Below are 19,606 nucleotides of genomic sequence, written 5' to 3' on the forward strand. Positions count from 1 at the left end.
AATCCACACTGTTCAGGAATATCTGGAGTTGCACACCCCCATCAAGCACCTTGCCTAAAAAAAAAAAAAAAAAAAGGAGACTGGTAACTGGCTTGTAGCCAGTTAAGATTCTAAGGGTTCAAAGAAGACTTCTTTATGACTGGCCTCCTCCTTCAAGGTGGTTGAGACTATTCCCTCTCTCAAGGAGGCATGAACCACCGGCTGCAGCCAACTGGCCATGCCCCTTTGGGTAGATATGATCAGTCAAGACTAGCAAGAGTCTGTCTCATACATACAGGTATGGTATATTAATTCCAGATTAACATGGTAGGCCAGAGCTCTCCAAACACCCTGTCAGTACACTGACACTGCAGTAACTTAAGGCTACCCAAGCAGTGCAATGACAGTACACCTGCGGGGTATTCCTCTAGAACGATAATCAATTAGTAGTCTGTCAGAGAGGAAGCAAGTGTTTTATCCACAGAAGGCCAAGCAAACAAGTCTGAATAAGCTACTAAGAGTTCCAGGAGATCTCCGTGAAGCTCCAAATGAAGGAGACTCTTCACACCCAGAAAAGCTCTGCATGATGGCACTGAGAAGATGCAACAGTGATAAAATTTATTATATATGTCGCCCTGAGAGCTTCAACTATACAGAGACTCATAAATTGAATAAAATAAATAAGTAAAGTGGGCCTTAAAGTGGGCTCTAGCCTGTATTTGGCTGATCTCATCTTGAAACTTCTGCCATTTGCATTTGATTGCTGTAAATTCCCCAGAGTACCAGGCAACCAATGCTCTATTTCCCAGGCCATCTCGCATTCCAGAGACTGACCGGAACATCAACAGAACTACCAACCAGATCAAGCAGGAATCTCCCCTGAGCTGTCAGGAAACCTTCCAGCCCTTGGCTTCCTGTCCAGTCACAGTCATTCAACCATCTGGCCAATACTTCCTCCTTGGTGTTCCACTCATATCTGATGGAATATGGAGAATACAGAAATGAAGCCCCTCCCCGACCGCACAGGACCCTGCCACTTCTGCAGGAGCACAAACCTTGGAGTCATCTCTACTCTTCACTCGCCTTCACCCTGCTCTCCCATGAGCTTCATGTAGTTCAGCACCTCCAACATCTGTCCTTTCTTCTCTTTACCTGCTCTATAACCCAGAGGTTTCCTTGTTTATTTTCCTCATTATCCTTTCCCACATCAGTAAATTCAGATTCTCTCTCCTCTGACTCCTCCAATATCACTGCTCACCTTATTAAATCCATGCATTGGCCCTCTCTCATTTTCTCTGCCAGATGATGTGGAACCTGCTCTCCCTCCTAGCTCTCTGCATTCTGTGCCAGTTTACCTGCTATTGGCCTTATTTGTTTCCTCCTTTCACCTTCCCCACTGTGTTTTTTACTGTGCCATTCCCAACGTCTGCCACAACCTCTCCCCTAAGGCACAGCCATCCTCAAAGTCTACTTCTGTAATGCAAGTTATCCTTAGCCAAAGCCCTACTTTCAGCTATCTGCAAATATTTCCCTATCCTAGCCTCACTATTAATTTAATCAGGCCCTAACCTTCCAACACTGATAAGCCCTCAACACATGCGCAGTGTCACTTCATTTTTCCAGACAGTACCTATCACATACAAATATTTACAACATTCACACAACAGAGTATCAGCAAAAATAAGGAGTGCAAGGTGTCTACAGCCAGTGTGATGTAGTGGTCAGAGTGCTGGTCTTTGGGCAGGGAGATAAGAGTTCAAATCTCCATTCAGCCATGAAGTTCACTAGGTCACTGACTCTCCCCACCCCCTCAGCCAAACCTTCCTGAAAGGGTTGTTGTGAGGATAAAGCTGGGTAATCCAAATACATGTACACCACCCTGAGCTCAGTGAAGGAAGAGCAGGATACAAGTGTGAATAACTGTATTAAAATTGTCTTTGTCCACAAGGAGAGATGGGCCTTTCAGAGTAACCAGCCTTTACTCTGGAATAATTCAGCCAACTTCTTTATTAGCATTTGCTTTTAACTTACTCGGTATATAAAGAAACAAGATCAGGCATTTGAAGATGAAACCTAATTAATCAAGCTTACCTTTGCTGCCTGAGGCGTACAGGCAATATGGACCGTGCTAGGTTTCACCCCATTTGCTTTGGGTCTTTTAAATAAAGCAAACCTGCTTTTTCTTCTTCCTCTATCTCCATTTGGCAAAGAGCCATTGTACCTGTGGAAGAATAGTGCAGGGAAAATTACACAGGATTTTTTTTTTGGGGGGGGGGTCTGAATTAATCTGGACATATTATCATAAAACTGGTGGATGCCTTGACTGTAGCAGCAGTCTGTGCCTATAGGCGAACACAAGAGGAATAGGAACATAGATCTCTAAAAGTCTATGGATCCAAGAATGCAACAAGAAAAGAAAAAGCTCTACCAAGGATAGGGGATTTGGAAACACTGCTCATTCCAATTTCCAAAAGACAGCAGGATCCAGCATATCCACAAATATTCAAAAACGATACAGCCAAACTGCTAGTGTGGTGCAGTGGTTAGGGTGTTGGACTGGGATTTGGGAGATCTGGGTTCTAGTCCCCACTTAGCCATGAACCTTACTGGGTGACTTTGGGCCAGTCGCTGACTCTCAGCCTAACCTACTTCACAGGGCTGTTATGAGGATAAAATGTGGAGAAGAGGAGGATCGTGTACACTGGCTTGGGCTCCTTGGAGGAAAGGCAGGATATAAGTACAACAAATAAATAAATAATAAAAAATGAGTTGCAGAAATGTGGACTTGTATTTTCCTACAGAATCACCGGATTATAATACGTTCTCTGAAGACTGTATCAGAGAAGATAATAGTTCTGATGGTACGTATACACTGAGATCATTCTAAAAAACATTGCATGAATACAGAATGTATGTGAAATTGTCAAGGCTAATAGGATCCTTGTACACGATGTATAGATTACACATTCTAGCAAAACTTTTCCAATTATATGCTTCCAAAGGAGTAATTAAAAACTATCCTGTGAATATAAAGTGTTACATCAGAACCGGTCTTCAGCTGCATGCACCCTCCCCACCCTTTTCTATAATACCAACTAAAAAACATTAATCTTCAGCTACATACACAAGCATCTGTCCCTTCTTACATTGCCTCAGACAGGTTCAGGTGAATATTTGAACAAGGAATTATAACACTGTTGTTGTTCAGTCGTTAAGTTGTGTCCGACTCTTCGTGACCCCATGGACCATAGCACGCCAGGCCTTCCTGTCCTCCGCTCTCTCCCGGAGCGTGCTCAGGTTCATATTCATTGCAATTATAACATTAGCCTAGTTCAATATGAATGCCGTACCATTTCCAACCAGTTCCTATCTGTAATGTTTGCTGCTACATTCTGTAGCATGGAAAAGATTTAGCCATGGTTTCATTTTCCCTTTCCTTTCTTACTGCGTTAATCACTGGGAATATTCCTTGCCCTTTGCCAGTTAGGAAAAGAGAACAAATAGATCGCTAACACAAGACTGTATAGGCTTCAAAGCGCAGAAACTCTGTGAAGGGCATTGAAATGATGTCCAGACTACAGTTTCCTCTGCTCCAAACTCTCAGCTATTGGGCACTATCTGTAGTACAGAAAGTTTCCGGGGAGAAAAGAGGCAGAAAAAGGAGAGAAAAGAGGAAGAAAAAGGAAACACCACTGGAAGCCAGCTAGCTCTGGTTACACAATCATCCCCAGCAGCCATATAGACTCATGGCTCCTCTACAGGTCTTGACAGATCAGTTATTTAGATACCAGTGGACTGTAAACATCTTAAAAATAAATGATGCAATACAGTCAAAAGTTAAACCCTATTGATTTCACCAAGAAAGTTAAGCACGTGTTTTAATCTCTCCTGCTGAAATTAATGGAGCCTAAAAGTACTCACCTTTGGCTGACTCATGCCCAATGACAAACAGCAAGATCATGCAGACATGCCCTAACATCGAGTCCTACAGCAGCAGTGTGTAGTTGTTTTAGCCTGAAGTCAGGGTGCTAGAAGAAAGTGTCACTGGAAATAATTTTCCTAATACCAGACTACACTGCAAATCGCTACATGACAGGGCAACAAGTAGGACCAGCAAAACAGCTGTTGCCTGAAGGGTTAACTGCAGTCTTACAGTATCTCATTTTAATGTAAGGCACTTACCCCAACACAATCAGTTCACCATATTTTACTGGTGCTTTTGATGGATGATTTTCTTGTTCAGGCGAAAACATGAGCCTAGTTAATTCCTTTACCTCAAATTCCACTTCTCTGATCAAGAACCTTGGCACACTTTGTTCATTATTTCCTATAGAAAGATGAAGGAAAAATTAGTTATGTCTATCAGTTTTGCCAAGCACAGGGAATTAAGTGAGCATGCAGAATGACCAAGAGTAATTTATATCCGCTCATCACTTCATTCACTAAAGTAGCAATGGGGTGTCTTGATCTGGTTAGCCCAGCTTTGTGCTTTGTCTTGACAGCTAATTAGAGTCATATTATAAAGAAACTCATTTCCAACTCTGCTTCCAAATCACACCTAGGTTCCTTACAGTACAGCAGGAAAGAAAGTATCTGAAGGGTAGTAATAAAATTTCTAGTGTGATGCACAGAGAGCTGCACCTGGAGCTTGCAGAATCCTTCTGAGCCCTGGGAAACTCTTTCAACCCTGCTCAAATATCTGGCTCAGAATGGATCACTCTAGCAGCCACCAACAATAAGGAAATGTTACAGGCCTCCAGTGTGCATGCCAGCTAAAGCTATCATGTTTGATGCGAGTGCATGCATGTGCACGTGTCCCCCCAACCTTGTATATATTGTAGAAACATGGTGTGAAAAGTGACAAATGGCCCTGGCATATTTTTCTGCAGTTTAACAGAAATGGTTAGCATTTGGAGAAAGTTATGTCTGCATTGGAACAGAGAAAAGGAATAATGCCACTCAAAATAAAGTTCAAAATGACTGGCCAAGTGACCTTTTTCCTAGAGGAAAAAGCCACACTACCAACACACAAGAGCTCCCTCTTCACTACACAGGACTTCTTCCATATGCCAGAATGTATGGCTCTGTTATTCCACATTTAGTTATCATCCATAATCAGGACAGCTTTTTTTAAAGCATGTTTTACAGCAGATGTCTGTAATGTGGCATGCTATTAACTTAAATAGAGGCTGAGAGAAACTGCCCTGCTGAAAAATGGTGGGGTGGGTGAAGGAAGCCAACCCCCCCATCAAGGACCCTTTGGGCAACAAAGTCCTTGGCAGTGGATGGGCTTACCCCCCTCCCACCTCTGTTTAAGTCAATGGAGCAATACCTTTCTGTTGACTTGAATAGCTGTGGAGACAAAAGTCCTCTGCCCCCAAATGGCTGGAGCTGGGGGTAAAAAAAAATGAGAATTCAGAGAGGTGGCCCCAACATTTTATCCCCCCAGCAATCTGTGGTGGTGCCCGAGGCAATTTTTCAAGATGTCAAATGTTCCCACAGGCCCAAAATGTTTGCCTATCACCGTTTTGCAGCATAACTTTAATGACCACCTTTATTTATTACACTGATACTTGTCCTTGGAGTTCAAAGTGGCATCTTAGTTTCACAACTTCCCTGACAAATAGGTCGGGCCAAGAAGGGGTTACTTGCTCAACACCAAACCAGAGGGCTGTGTGACTGAACATGCATTCAAATCTGGGTTTCCTATATCCAAACCCCAAACACTGTAACTGCTGCTCTTTGCATGCCAGTCACTGCCAACCTGCAAAAACAGAAAAGAAAAAGTTTGGTGGACAATTTGCCACCAACTTCAAAATAATGTATTCACGATAAAGACTACAAGCCCTGGATACAGCTGGCATGGTGGGACAATTCTTTTGTTCTTAGCATACAAAACGGCCAAATGAAAGTCTAGATACTAAACTTATTTCCAATTAGGATCCAAATTAATCTCATCCAAAATGTCTCAGTTTTCAGAGCTATGAGCACCTCTCCATATGCAGGAGGGCAGCTAAAGTTAGCCTAGCACATCCCCTAAACTGTACACCCATATTTTAAAAAGAGAGCTGATGGAAACGTTTGAGGAGCTTCCTTCAAATAATTTGTTTTATACATAATTTTTGTTTTAGCAGAACCAGCAGGTTTCTCCAGTTACTTCATGAATACAAGGAAAAGGTTAAACAGCTTTGTGAAGTTAAACAGGATATCATTATCCTAGATTCCAGGATCCCAGAACACCATCAGTTAGAGAGCTGCATGGGCTTAAGCAGAGATTCATAAAAAAACTTGGGTGTTGTTTTTAAATGCTGGAATAAGAGGGTCTTTGTGGTTAACTGTGTTTTCTAAACACAGAAGTAGCATTATGTTACATTAGAAACTATAGCTAGGAAGACTAGCCTCTTTTCAATGTGTTTCAACTGGGGGAAAACTGGTTTCATACTATATTCATTGAATGAGACTATTTTAAAAACACAAAATGCGCCAATTCAGAAGCAAAACCAAAACGTTTTCACTTCTGGTCAAATATTGCAACATATTTTCCCTTTCATGTCCTCTGCCTTCCAGCCCTAACCCTACCAAAGACAGAGCGCACAAAGATCTGTAGAACTTGCAACAGACAAACATTAATTCTGTATATATTGACCATGCAGCCTTTAAACATTTCCCTCCTCTTATGAATTTAGAACTTGTTCACTAACTGGAAAACCCACATCATCAAATCTGAATACGAGGTTCTCTCTCCTTCACCAAAAAGTTGAGTTTTGAACATAGGAGAGGCGAGCACCAGAAAGTCAGTCCATTGGAATAACTGCATTTATTCCAATGCAGTTTATTCCAAGTTTGAAATGCTTCAAGAGCCTGCGGCGTTCAAGAGGCCAGAGACAGCAGTAAAAGTAACGTTAATGTTGCATACATCGGCACACCCGCTCTACAAACGGCATGGCACATCTCTTGCTATGTCCACTGGCTGGAATTTTCAATTCAGATCTGTAAACTTAACCTTTAAATGCCAGCTTTTAAGATGACAGCAGTGGTGTGGTTCCCACTGCCTTATTGCTACATCCACACTGCCCTGATAAAGTTAGAACACTGGAATTACTTGAAAAGAGTCAACAGCTTTCTAACCCAGGAACTGGCATCACTGCCAAGCAATTTCAATTGCTCAGGCGGTACATAAAGCTATGGAGCAATACCACACCACTTCCATAACGGAAGAATTCCAAAGGATATATACACACATACATACATACATACATATATAAAATTAACATTTATGTACTGCCTTATTTGCTAAAAATTCATCAAGGCAGTGAACAATTTAAAAAAAGAAAACAAGAACAAACCAAGAACATTAAAAATAGAAAAAACATTAAAAGCAACTACATAATTTAAACGTCTACATTAAAGAGATGTGTTGTCACCCACTTTCTAAAAGCCAGGAGAGTGGGGTCCAGTTATAGTCCTCAAGGAAGCGCATTCCACTGTTTGGGAACAACACAGGAGAAAGCCCCTTCATGTGTGCCAGAGCAGCCAGACAAATCAGCCTTTGCAGGCAATGGCGCCATCAAGAGGGCCTCTTCTACAGATCTTAATAACTGGCCTTTTGTCATATTTATACATGCATGTACCAAAACAAATTCAAGTGTTTTGTTATAATATATTCAGTTCTGTATCTATGCAGTGTAAAATGGGTCCAACTTTAAAAACCTGCAGCTCATTCTTTAATTATTAGACTCTATTTTCACCACACATCAGTGGTCGACAGTTAAATTGGTTGACAGGAGATTCTATGGCAAAGCTCGCTACAGTACAAATCCTCCCCACAGGTATTCCACCTGCCCATAGCCTGTTTTCTGTTACCACAGAACTATCATCCTCAAAGCTGCTGTTCAGACAGAACTATATTTCTTCTTCCATGACTCATGGTAGTGCTACCTTTTCCAGGTTTTTAACAGGCCAGGAAGCCAACCATTCTCTCACTCTTGCACAAGGAATTAGATCCCCATATGGCAGGGTGGGCAGAAAGTAGATCTCTGGGTGTTTTGCAGTAAATCAGCAAAGTGTTCTGACTCACAATTGTTTAACCATAGCAACAACACAATTATACTGCTGAAATTAAGCATGTTTGGGGTAACCAGGAGTGGATGTTTGTGTGGAACGGCTGTGAGCTTCATTAAGTTCTGGTACTCAAAACAAATTCCTGGACTCCGAACTCTTTAATTCTAAGTGTGTGTCTTTTGCAACAGGCTCTGGTTGGTCGATCTCAAGGATCTAGGAAAAGAAAACAAAGAAATCCCACAAACCTGAAGTTTACCCAACCCTGCCATATAAGGACCACATGGGTTACCAACAACCCATATATCCTTTATCAGATTTAACTTTAGTGTTTCCTGCATCTCCTTTCCTGGAATAGGCCATAAGTGGGCTACTGCCAGGCAAGGGTAAGAAGACCAGTAAGGCAGAGGGACTATATGGACCTTTGATCTGATCTAGCAGACCTACTCGTAGGTGATCCAATGGTGACTGGGCACATGAGGCCAGTCCTGCTGATTCTGTTGCGCAAGCGACCCCCCACCAATTGCACAACTGTGGTTTAGCACTTCCGAAGGCAACCCGAAACAAGTGGAAATGCTCATTTCTGGAATGGGGCAGGTCAGGAGCTTGCATAAGGAGCTCCGCTGACCTTCCCCCTTCCAGAAGCGAGTGTTTCCATTGTTTTAGGACTTGCCCCCGGAAGCACTAAATCACCATTGCACAAGCAGTGGGGGCTGCTTGCGCAACAGAATTGGGGTGACTGGCCACGAGCAGGACAAGAGCAGCAGTGGCCCTCTTGCACAGACGGGCAGGATTGGATACTGCCCTATGTTCCCAGAGACTGCTTCATAGGTCAGTAGGTCACTTGGCTACCATCAGCAAGCAGCCCTTTAGCCCAACTTTTCCAACTACTGCCCTAATTGTGTTCCAAAGACAATTGCTTATATTGTCTTAAAAACTACTAAGACCATAACTTTCACTGGACACAACAAAAGCAGGGATGGCAGGACGACACAAAACAAAGCAAACTGGAAAGAAGTAAAAGAAACACAATTTCCAGTAAATTGCATTTTCTTGACTGGAATGATGGGAGTCTATAGCTCTTCATTACTGAATGCAAAGAGGTACAACCTTACTTACAAAACATTTGCAAGTGAATAAATGTCAATACTTTCTCCCACTAGCACGATCATGTACTATGAGCAAGTACTTCCTCAGCATAACAGATGTATTGGACATCATGCATACATTTAGCAAACTGGTTATCTTATCTTGTCACTAATGCTTTGAGTCCTTTAAGGCTATTAAATAGTACAAGGAGTCAACCTGGTGCCCTCCAGATGTTTTGGACTACAATGCCTATATTCCTTCAACATGCTTGCTGGGGCTTATGGGAGATGTAGTTCAAAACATGTGGAGAGCACCTGGTTGTCTACCCCTAGAACTAGTATCATGGGCATGTTTTCCTACTGGGTTTAGCTCAATTCACAGAATTCTATTAGAATACACAAGAATGAAGTCAACATGCTAATACTTCATTTTACAAAACTCTTGTGATGGGAGAGGGGAGGATGGATAGCTTATGGAACTACACAACACTGGACACAGTATAATGAACAGTTTTATCTTGAATATTCAGCAGTGTAATCTAAGCCACCAATCCAATTTTTTAAAAGCTATAGCTTCTTTTTTAGTTGTTTAACCAAGTCTTTATACTCCAGGAATTATCTGGCTCATACAGTACTATCCTGGAACGTCCATTGCTTATCCTGCATCTTCCGCACCCACCCCCCAAAATCCACAAACGTCTCAGTTCCCCCCTCCCAGACATGTCCTGCATGCTCTTATGTCAGAGGGCTATGTATGGCATAGCTTTAAAAGTTACAATCAGTTTTAAACCATTCACCCAGTGCAGACAAGGTTTAAAGACAGCAGCAGTAGGTCGTTAAGTGAAAGTATAATTTTGACATTAGTTGTGCAAATTTATCCTTTCTTCTGTTTGGAAGAATACACGTTTGGTATCAGTAGAGTCTAAAAACATCCCACTGAGCACTTTGCCAAACAACAATAACATGCAAAGGGGAAAATTCAAACACAAATCTCTTTTAAAGAAATTATTAATGGCTAATGGACACCACTGAACATCTATACCTAATAAATTAAACTGCTAATAATTATACTTCAGTACAATTCTGCTGCTTAATTCAGAATCTGGCAGACTCCAAGCATACATGTTTGAAGGGACAGGGAAAGAATGCAAAGCCCTAGCATAATAAAACACTCTTAAAGACTCGGAAGCTGCCATGCAGGAATGGTTCTTCCTAACGATCACAGGCCTGTCCCACTGTCCCAATACATGAGGCAAGCAGCGCACGGGATTGGAGGTTTCACACTACAGTGGAAACAGATTATCCTTTATTTATATACTTATAAGCTACCTTTCGGACCAAGTCCATCTCTTACCACCCCCAGCCCCCAAACCATACAACATTAAGGTTTTTTTCTCCCTTGTTTCTGCTTGGCCATGACAAGGTGTGTGCGTATAAATCACAAATCTGGCATGACTTGGAAACCATTATTTTACCTACAGAATCAGAAATTGGTGTCAGTACCAACATGCAATTTTATCCTGGTTTATACAGCTTAATTTGAATTATTTTATCCCAATGATGCAGAAGAGGTGCTTAAGCAGGATAAAGAAGCACAGGAGCAAAGGGGAATCTTGTCCATTCTGGCTGGCAAAGGCCAGCTGAAAGAAGGTGGCTTTAACCTATGAAAGCCTTAAGAGCTGGGCTCTGCATACCTTAGGAGTACCTGCTTTCCTAGAGGTTATAACAGCATGCAAGTCCAACGAAAAAATACCCACCAGGAATACAAATCAGCACATGTTCAAATGCTAAAGCACAGAAGAATTATTGATAGTTCTTCATAGTCTCTATGCATCACACATATGGGCTCTGCACCTGCATGGAGCCTTGATTCAGGAAGCTTCTACAACTGAGGAAGTTTTGGCAGGAACCCCTGCCCAGCTGTCCAGTGCGCATGTCCCTAATCTGAGCATATTTCAGACACAATAGCTGCTGTATTTGAATATAATGATAAACTCTCTTCTCTCAGTTTGAGCATGAGGAGATTGGAAGCTGAGTGGGGTGGCGGGTGGGGTTTAAATAACCACAGCTTGTTGTTACATCCAAACCTTAACCTATGCCTTGTTGAAACAAACCAGCTTGTCCAGGTTTGGATGTAACAACCAAAATGTGGTTAATCGAAAACAAAAGTGAAAGCTTCTGATCTCCTCCTCATGGCCATATCAGAGATTAATAGAAGGAAGGAGCGAGTGAACCAAAGGCTCAATGAAGCCCATCTCCGTAACAACAGACCCTAGTTTATTATAATGTCTGAACACAGCCAGTATAGGAGGCTTCAATTGGGCCAACCCAGGGTTAAGCAATCCTGTGATCATTAGGAAGAACCATTCATGCTCTGGTGGCTCATTGGTATATTCTATTATAAATAATAATGTATTGCATATTGTTATTTGCCTGGAGCCTTTAGGTTAAGCTCAAATACAAAACCTAAACAAAATACATTTTAAGAAAAAAAACTTGGAACATTTTGCAGTTATGAAAAGGCAACAGCCGATCCTCCTCTGAGGAAACCACAACACCATCCCACATATTATCTGTGATGTTCTCAACTTCCCACACACAGTGTCGTGCCTCAGAATTACATGGATCTTTTTCTTTTTGCACAGGCTATTTTAAAACTGCCAGTGTGACATTACCACCTACTTTTAACTAAGAGTTTTCCTTGGTGCCAGAGTGGTACTGCTACCTACAATCTTCCCTTCCCTTCATTCTTCAACTCTTGAAGAAACTATACAAGCTATTTTCTAAATTTGCACAGAATCTAAGGATCAGCTATTGAAGAACGCAAGCAGGACATGCAACAAGAATACTAGGGAAGGGAGGCAAAAGTCTGGTTTTCTCTTATCGTTAGACAATTCTCTCAAAAGCACATAAAAGCCTGACTAATTAAAATGGAAAATTCAGGTGTCCAACTTAACGCCCCCAGTGTCATCTTCGGATACCAACCCTCAAGGAAGGATCGGAACCATTGTAAGATGGTACCTCCTAGGCCCAACTCCTCTAGGTAGTTCAGAAGTATACTGTGTTTGAAGGTTTCAAATGCTGCTGAGGATCCGTAGAACCATGAGGAATGTTACCCCATCTTGTTCCCCACACACAGTCTACCAAGGTGACCAAAACTAACCGTCACAAAACCAGGCTTGAAGCTGGATTCAAGTGGATCTAGATAATCCATTTCATCCAAGAGCCCATAATTTGGTCAAGATACCATCATGTGCTCAAATACCTTGCTCAAAAATGGTAAATTTGCAACTTGTCAATAATTATGCAATTTCTTTTAAACCCCTCATTTTTTAGAATTCCTCTCGAGACTAAGACCTGGTTCACATATAATGCTAACCCATGGTTTATTTAACCCATGGGTTGTTGAATTCTGGGTTGTAGTGATGTGTGAAGGCAACTCTGCTAACAAACCACGAAAGCCCAGAAAGGCAACCCGCGTTTGTTGTTGGGTTATGAACTCTGGCTTGGGTTGGGTTCAGAACCCATGGGTTGTTGTTATGTATGAACCCAGAACCATGTGTGGTTCATGAGTTTTTTCACCAGGCTACAGAGGTGGTAGTGGGCAAGAGTGGTAAAAAACAAACAAACTTGGCCTCTCTGCATGCCAGTACTACAGCACTGGAAAGACATTTGGGATACATGGAGGGAGCAGGTGAAAGAGGAGGGAAACAAACAGGCCAGGAATTAAGAAAATAAACCACAGTTAGTTCTATCGTCAACCAGACAAACCCTGGGTAGGAAAACAAACCACAGTTTAACCATGGGTTAAATAAGCCACGGGTTAGTGTTCTGTGAGAACCAGTTCAGTATATGTTGAGCTTTCTTTGCAATTTCCCACTCTTAGATACATGTGATAAATCCAATAGCTTTGTTGTTACTGTTCCAAAGCAGATCAGCAACAATTACATTTCATTCATTTAGGGCGCAATCCTATGGCCGCTAGACAGCAGCTAGACAGCCATAGGATTGGTTGGTTCCTGAGAACTACCTCCCTGTAGGCAGTGTGGATCGTCCCCATGCTCCACACTTACAGAGCAGTGCAGAGCGGGGCAAAAGGGGGGGGGGTCCTGGGGGCAGGGCGGAGAGTGTGGAAGTGCCAGTATGACACTTCCTGTGTGTCATCTGGCCTCCCCATGCCATGCTCCAATGTCTTGTGGCTAGACAGCCGGAACTGGCTGTCTAGCCACGAATGCAGTGCTGCTGGAGCGTGAAGGAGACGATCCCCTTCCCACTCTTCCCATCGTGTACTGGATAGGCAGTTGCCTCCAAGTTCGGAGGCGGCTGCCTATCCCTATAGGATTGCTCCCTCATTGTACTAGAAATGTTGCCCCTTCATCATGACCTGAATATAAGCTTACCCAATTAACGTACAGGAATTTTAAAAATGTACTCAGTATCACAACATTTCCTCTTTTGGACACTGCCTTGATTTTCCTCCATCTCCCTAGGGGGTGGGTACTATATTACTTTCTGTGTCTGGAATTTCTACCCTTCAGTGTGTGGCTGAATTTGTTCTTCTCGGTCATTGTATATTAAAGTGGTGGACCCAGAGATTATAAGCAGCATGGGGCTGCCTCTGTGTCAAGTTCTCCTCTTTCCTCTCTGTAACATTTCAGGGAATAATTACCCCATGTCATATGTGGCTCCCTTTCATCAAATATTAGACAATAATGCAGAGTGGGGGAGACTTGGGTAAATTATACTACACATTAGTAGTCAGGACTTGGGTAAATTAGATCTCACAATATGGAAAGGAAGAATTCAACATGGGGCTGCATTTTGAGCAGTAGACCTGTGTTTATCAAACATGTTGCCCCACCTTTACTCTGATATTTTACTTTGATCCCTGAACTATTTTAATTACCTTTATATTTTACCCATAGATGACTGTTATCCCATTAAAGACAAAAAAAACAAGCAAAAATAAGACACACAACCATACCTTACACAGAGCTCTTATGCAAGGATCAGGAGACATGAACAACACAAGCACACATCATGCTCATGTTTAAACTTCCATGACATTGATGATTCTCTGTAACACATGCAGGGGAAGCATGCTTATGTGTTTCTTGGTTTTGTGTATCTTTTCTCTTCATCTCTCAGCCTAATATTTACTTTACATATCTTAGAACTTGGATTTGTAGTAGGTCTTTCAGAATGTAAGTGGCATCACCATGTGACAGCATTCATACAGCTAGCTGAAGAACCAAAGAAATCAGTTCTCATGGAGCAGGGAAGAGAGAACTGGAGTGGATCTCTGTGGATCAATTTTCTAGCTTTACTACAGGAGTAAATCACCCCAGCCCTACACTCAAACTAGAGTATGTTAAGACTATATGGCACTGACATCACTGTATTAACAGTTCATGTACAGCAACTCAGCCATACTCTGCGGTACTTCCCTGCTCTCTGATATTATGGCTTCAGTTCAACTTCACTCATCTAGGTTGAAGACAGACTTTCTTATAGTGTGGTGGAAGTGGTCTCAACACACTTTGGCTGCATACCAAGGTATTTGATTTCAGGGCAAAGAAGATGTGTTCAAAACACTTCCACCATACTTAAAATGTCTGCCTTCACCCCTAAGCTACCCCCACTCCCCCACTCACATAGCAGAATCCTTAGCACACATTCACCCACTGTAATAAACAGTACAGTCCAAGTACAAACCTAAGGTATTCTAGGCCACAGAGGTCTGCCCAATTTAAGGAATGCTTTCATAAAAATAACCCAGATTTATATTTATTTTATTTAATCCATTTTTTTACCTGTCTTTCAAGACCATAGTCTTCCCAGATGGCTTATGCACTATGCTGGGAAGATGCTGGAGTTATTTTGGTTATATTAAATGGAAAAACAGTAACTGGTTTTTTTTAGACTGCAGTTTTTTTGTGCCAGTCTCTCTCTGTACATATGCAAATATGATTATATTATTATTTAAAATACGGTTCTTTTGCTCTGTCGCCCATAAATGGGATATAACATTCATGACAGTAAACAGTGGTTTATAAGACGATTATCAACAGAGGTGATAAATTAGATTATAAAGGTCTCAACAGTTCTTGAAAACCTCCGTAAAAATGAAATTGCTCAAAGCTCCACAGATATGTACAGAAATCAAAGCATAATCTTTTAAAAGACCTGGAGCTGTTGAATTGCAGTATCTGAGGACTATGCTGTTTGGAATTCCCTCAGCTAAGGTAAGATGATCCTGGGTGAATTCTCTTGCAAAAGCCCCACCTTTCAGAAATCAGTGTGTATGCATGTGCACACAGATTAATCAGTGGGTTGTAGCCAATATTATCCCTACTTAGAGTAGACCCACTGAAATGAATGGGAATCAACTTAGACTAACATTGGATACAACCCTTAATACTGAAGGATCATAGAAATAGCTTTACCACTGCCTTTGCAGAAAGTGCATGTGTTTATTTTTTCTGCTTTTCTGGATCTCCCTGGTCTTTTTTCTCTCCCTTAAAAAATGTATCTATTTGTCTTTTTCTGAAACATGCATGCTTTTCTGAAAACAGGAAGGTTCTGATCTTCTACCTTTTACAAGCACAGCAGCATGAATGTATGCATGCTGCCCTCTTCCCTTAAGCGATCCATGCACACCTGCGTATACAATCTTCATAGTTTAAACTTTAACGGTTAAAGTTTAACCCATTGATATCTTCTCTCACCTGCACACCCAGATCTTGTCTTGGTTCAGCCACTAATGTACAGCCAGCAATTTTATACCCCTCTGCCATCCTCCCTCAGCTTTTCCTATACACCTATAACTTGTGGCTTGCCTCTCCCACACACACACACACACACACACTTCCACAATTAGGGATCTATTCACTTGGCTTCCATTCCGGGCTCCGCTATGTCAGAAATTAAATATATTAAACGATTCACTAGCCACAACCACAGCAGAAGGGTCATAACCACCAATTCTGACAAGAAAGGAAAGTTACCATAACTATTTAGATAGCAATTCATTATGTGATAGGAAAGTAATTAGTGCTTCTAATGCTCAAGAACTAGGTATAAACTTTAGCAACATTATGAACTTAAAAAAACACACACCTTGATTTAAAAATAAACCCTATATATTTCAAATATATCTGGTGGGTTTTGTAACATGACAGATTCCAGTTTGTTATGTCTCCATGTGGTCAATGATAAAAATCCTTTTTAATGTCTTTGAAATGCCTGGACAAGCCAAACACTGCAATGTACTTCTCCTTTCTCCATTAATTGTGGCAACAGGTTCTCTTATACCAGTAATACATATTCAAATGTAAAACATACTTTAAAAAAAGAAAAAGGTATTGATATGTTTCAAGCTACATTCCCCTCCTAGTTTTGCAAGTTCCCTAGGAAGCATCCAAAAATCTAATTCTATAAACAGGCATGTAGTTGCAATCCTAAAGTCACTTAAAATTCATAGCCAATTTTGATGGGATTTCCTTCTAAGTACATGGTAAGAGTGTATATCTTTTTTATTTTGCAGTTCTGGCAAAAGAGGAGCCTATGAGACAGGCTTCTGTTTTCAAATCACCTTTTATCTAATCTTAAAATGAATATTTGAGCTCTTCTTTGTACACTCAGATACATTCTCCTGGGGACAGAAATATAGTATGACAACAAAGACCCCAGGACTGAAGCACTTACCAGTGTGGCTTCTCACTCTTCGTACTATTTCCCCACCCCCTCCACACACACCTCCACGGTATGCTGGTATAAATGAGGGGGGGGGGTCAATCTTTTTGAATTAATGAAAAAGCAAGATGAAATCCATAAAATCCACAGGTATGCTTCAGACAGCCAACTCCCAAGCTTGAGTGTGTCTTGCCCTGTGTTCTTTTACTTCAGCCACTCGGGTTATACATATTCTGACTTGAACGGAGGCAGGCCCAGAGTTACGCAAGCTAGGTAAACACTTGGCAGCAGCCCGATCTCATTGGCTGGCTTCAGAGCTAGCATCTTGCTTCCCTTTCCAAAATTAGTCTCCGATTCCAAAAAGGAAAAAAAGGAAGTGGAGGGAGGGCGTGGTATACAGTTTTTCAAAGACGTTTTACTGAATCCCCAGCAGCTTGTCAGGATTGGAGTCTTGGAGAGAGACTGTTCTATTTCCTTGTCAGCCTGTGTTACATAACTGTACTGATACAGGCTTTTTTCCCCCTTTTCTTTTTAAGTTAGCATTTACTAGATCAACTAGCTTTTTCACCTTCCACATCATCGCTGACTCTCTCATGCTGCAGGTATTAGACAAACAGCAGCAGAAACACTTCCAGAGCAGGCCGTTTTGAATCAGAGGTACATCATGACATTCATCCATTTCAATAAAGATACACACACCTAGTCAGCTGTGCGTCCACCCACTTTTACGGATAAACACCCGACGTTAAGGTACCAGCTCTAAGTTAGTGCTCTAAGTTATGAGGACTGAATGCTCTGCTTCAATGCATCTGATTTCCTAAAGTACAAATGGAAGAGCTTTTTGGCCAGCCTTGGACACCACCTACAGGAGAGTAATCTGCAAGGAGGCAGGGCGGGTCAATGGACTAGCAATGCTAAATGTAGACTTACCACTGAGCGTACAGGTGAGCCAGAGAGGTCAAAAGGAATCTGCCTTTTCCCAGGATATTACTGCATTCCTCAGTTGTGCACCATGGCGCCAAAAGAGGAGTGCATTAAACCAATCATTTACAGAACTGGGAAGCAGTCCCTGTGAATACTGGAAGTTGATTTTTCAGACAACACTAAGAAGAATTGGCTCTCAGCTAACCCTAGAGACGGTAGCATGGCATTTGGTTGCACATCTTGCCCTATATCCACAGGAGTCAGAATAGGACATAGAGAAGGTAATCTCTAACATATACAAGATGTAACCCTGCATTGTAAGGCTCTCCAAGTCAACATTACCATTTGGAATTGAGTCAGGAACCTTGGAGCAGAAGTATTATTTTGATATAGGCCGCTTCTGTTTCACACCAGCTTCGTCTTTTATCTAAACAACTGAATAATATCCAGATGACACCTGCCCCCTGTAATCCATTTTATTAAGAACACACATACACACACTTTTAAAAGAACAAAATAATAATCTGGAGTAAGTTGTCTCCCTTCGATTCAGCTCTAAAACGACAGTCTGTATCTTAAAGGCACACTGGAGCTGCTTCAGGGCTGCTACAGCCCTGCAGGCAATAAGCAAACTAAATGAAAGCTATTACCATGAAGTATAAGTGCAGTGCGGTAGACTCTTAGTATGAATGAACCCCCAATTAACCTGGAGTAACTCCAATGTAGTCAGTGGGAATAAGCCCAATGTTTCTTCACCCTACCTCTAGTAGTCAGTATCTCTATCAGCAAGACAAGTAAAAATGTCAACCTAAATCAGAATGGAAGTAGATATTGCCTACACCCACATGACCTGGGTGTAGGCGACTACACTAGGTACAAGACAATAGAGAAACAGGACTGGTGAGTTAGACTAGATACATTGTAACCTGGGCAATAGCAAAATATGGACTTGATATATCCGATTTGTCAAGGACACACACAGTAGACCAGGCCTCTCAAGATGAACCTTTCGGAGACTTAATGAAAAACCTCTGCTATCACCAGTGTTGTAGATAAGTGGGGAGAAGACAAAATAAAAATAGTTATATTTAAAAACTTATACTCCACCTATTTCAAAAGAGAACTCAAGGCAGCTTACAACAATAAAATGGCCAAACAACATCTAAAATAAAAAGATGAACTATTTATGAACCAGTAATAATGGAAAACAATGTAGTTAACCAAACGAGCCCAGAAATTAAGCAACAAAAGCAACAGTTCAAGCAACCATCAAAAAAGGGAACAGCAGTAATCTAACTGCCTGCACAGATCGGATCTTAAAACTTAAAAAGAACAAGTCCTGAATTGATAAAACAAAAAATAGATTGAGTGTAGGGTTGTACAACCATGACTCTTGCCCATAAAAGTGAAGTTATCCATAACATTAAAACAAGCATAGTATGAATCATGATTGTACAACTCTACCCTCCATGGGACTCCACCACCACCACCACACCCTCTTACATCTTTCACTTCCATGTGTTAGATAGAATATAGAAATGCAGCTGAATGTGACACCTTCTGTAACAGTTTTGCAGTGGGACAATGGCAGATTCCCCAGTTTTCACACAGACTGTTAGTCTGCCATCAACAAACTGAGAGGTGTGTTTCTTGGGGCAGAATAACCTTTTAAAAGTTGCTCCCCCAAGTAAAATTACTCTAAAGACCTACTCACACCAGTTCTTTTTGGCTTATTTGTTCAACTAAATTTTCAAATCAAAGAATTTCAAAAGACTAGTACGTTTCTAGTTCTCATGGAAGTAGGAGGCCCTATTATAACTATGGTACTGGATTTGGATGTCTTTTTTTCATTCCATCACTAC

At 41.5% G+C, this 19,606-nt stretch overlaps 1 protein-coding gene across 4 annotated transcripts in view; it reads right to left on the reverse strand.

Moving 5' to 3' along the window:
- PELI1 (pellino E3 ubiquitin protein ligase 1) overlaps positions 1–19,606 on the reverse strand; it is an 86,172-nt gene that overhangs the window by 20,523 nt on the left and 46,043 nt on the right. The window contains exons 1-4 of one of the 4 annotated variants that reach the window (XM_084823406.1): positions 16,833–17,300; positions 5,312–5,370; positions 4,162–4,306; positions 2,071–2,200 (exon numbers count right to left, since the gene is read on the reverse strand). In XM_084823406.1, the coding sequence (XP_084679532.1) occupies positions 2,071–2,200; positions 4,162–4,232 (201 nt within the window). In that variant the 5' untranslated portion in view covers positions 4,233–4,306; positions 5,312–5,370; positions 16,833–17,300. Of the gene's footprint in view, positions 1–2,070; positions 2,201–4,161; positions 4,307–5,311; positions 5,371–16,832; positions 17,301–19,606 lie in introns of those variants that run through there. The other 3 variants (XM_084823391.1, XM_084823417.1, XM_084823399.1) reach the window with 3 other exon arrangements.

The sequence above is a fragment of the Heloderma suspectum genome, chromosome 1, assembly GCF_057233095.1.
Source record: "Heloderma suspectum isolate Gila_16-S chromosome 1, 16-S_ref, whole genome shotgun sequence".
Classification (NCBI taxonomy): domain Eukaryota; kingdom Metazoa; phylum Chordata; class Lepidosauria; order Squamata; family Helodermatidae; genus Heloderma; species Heloderma suspectum.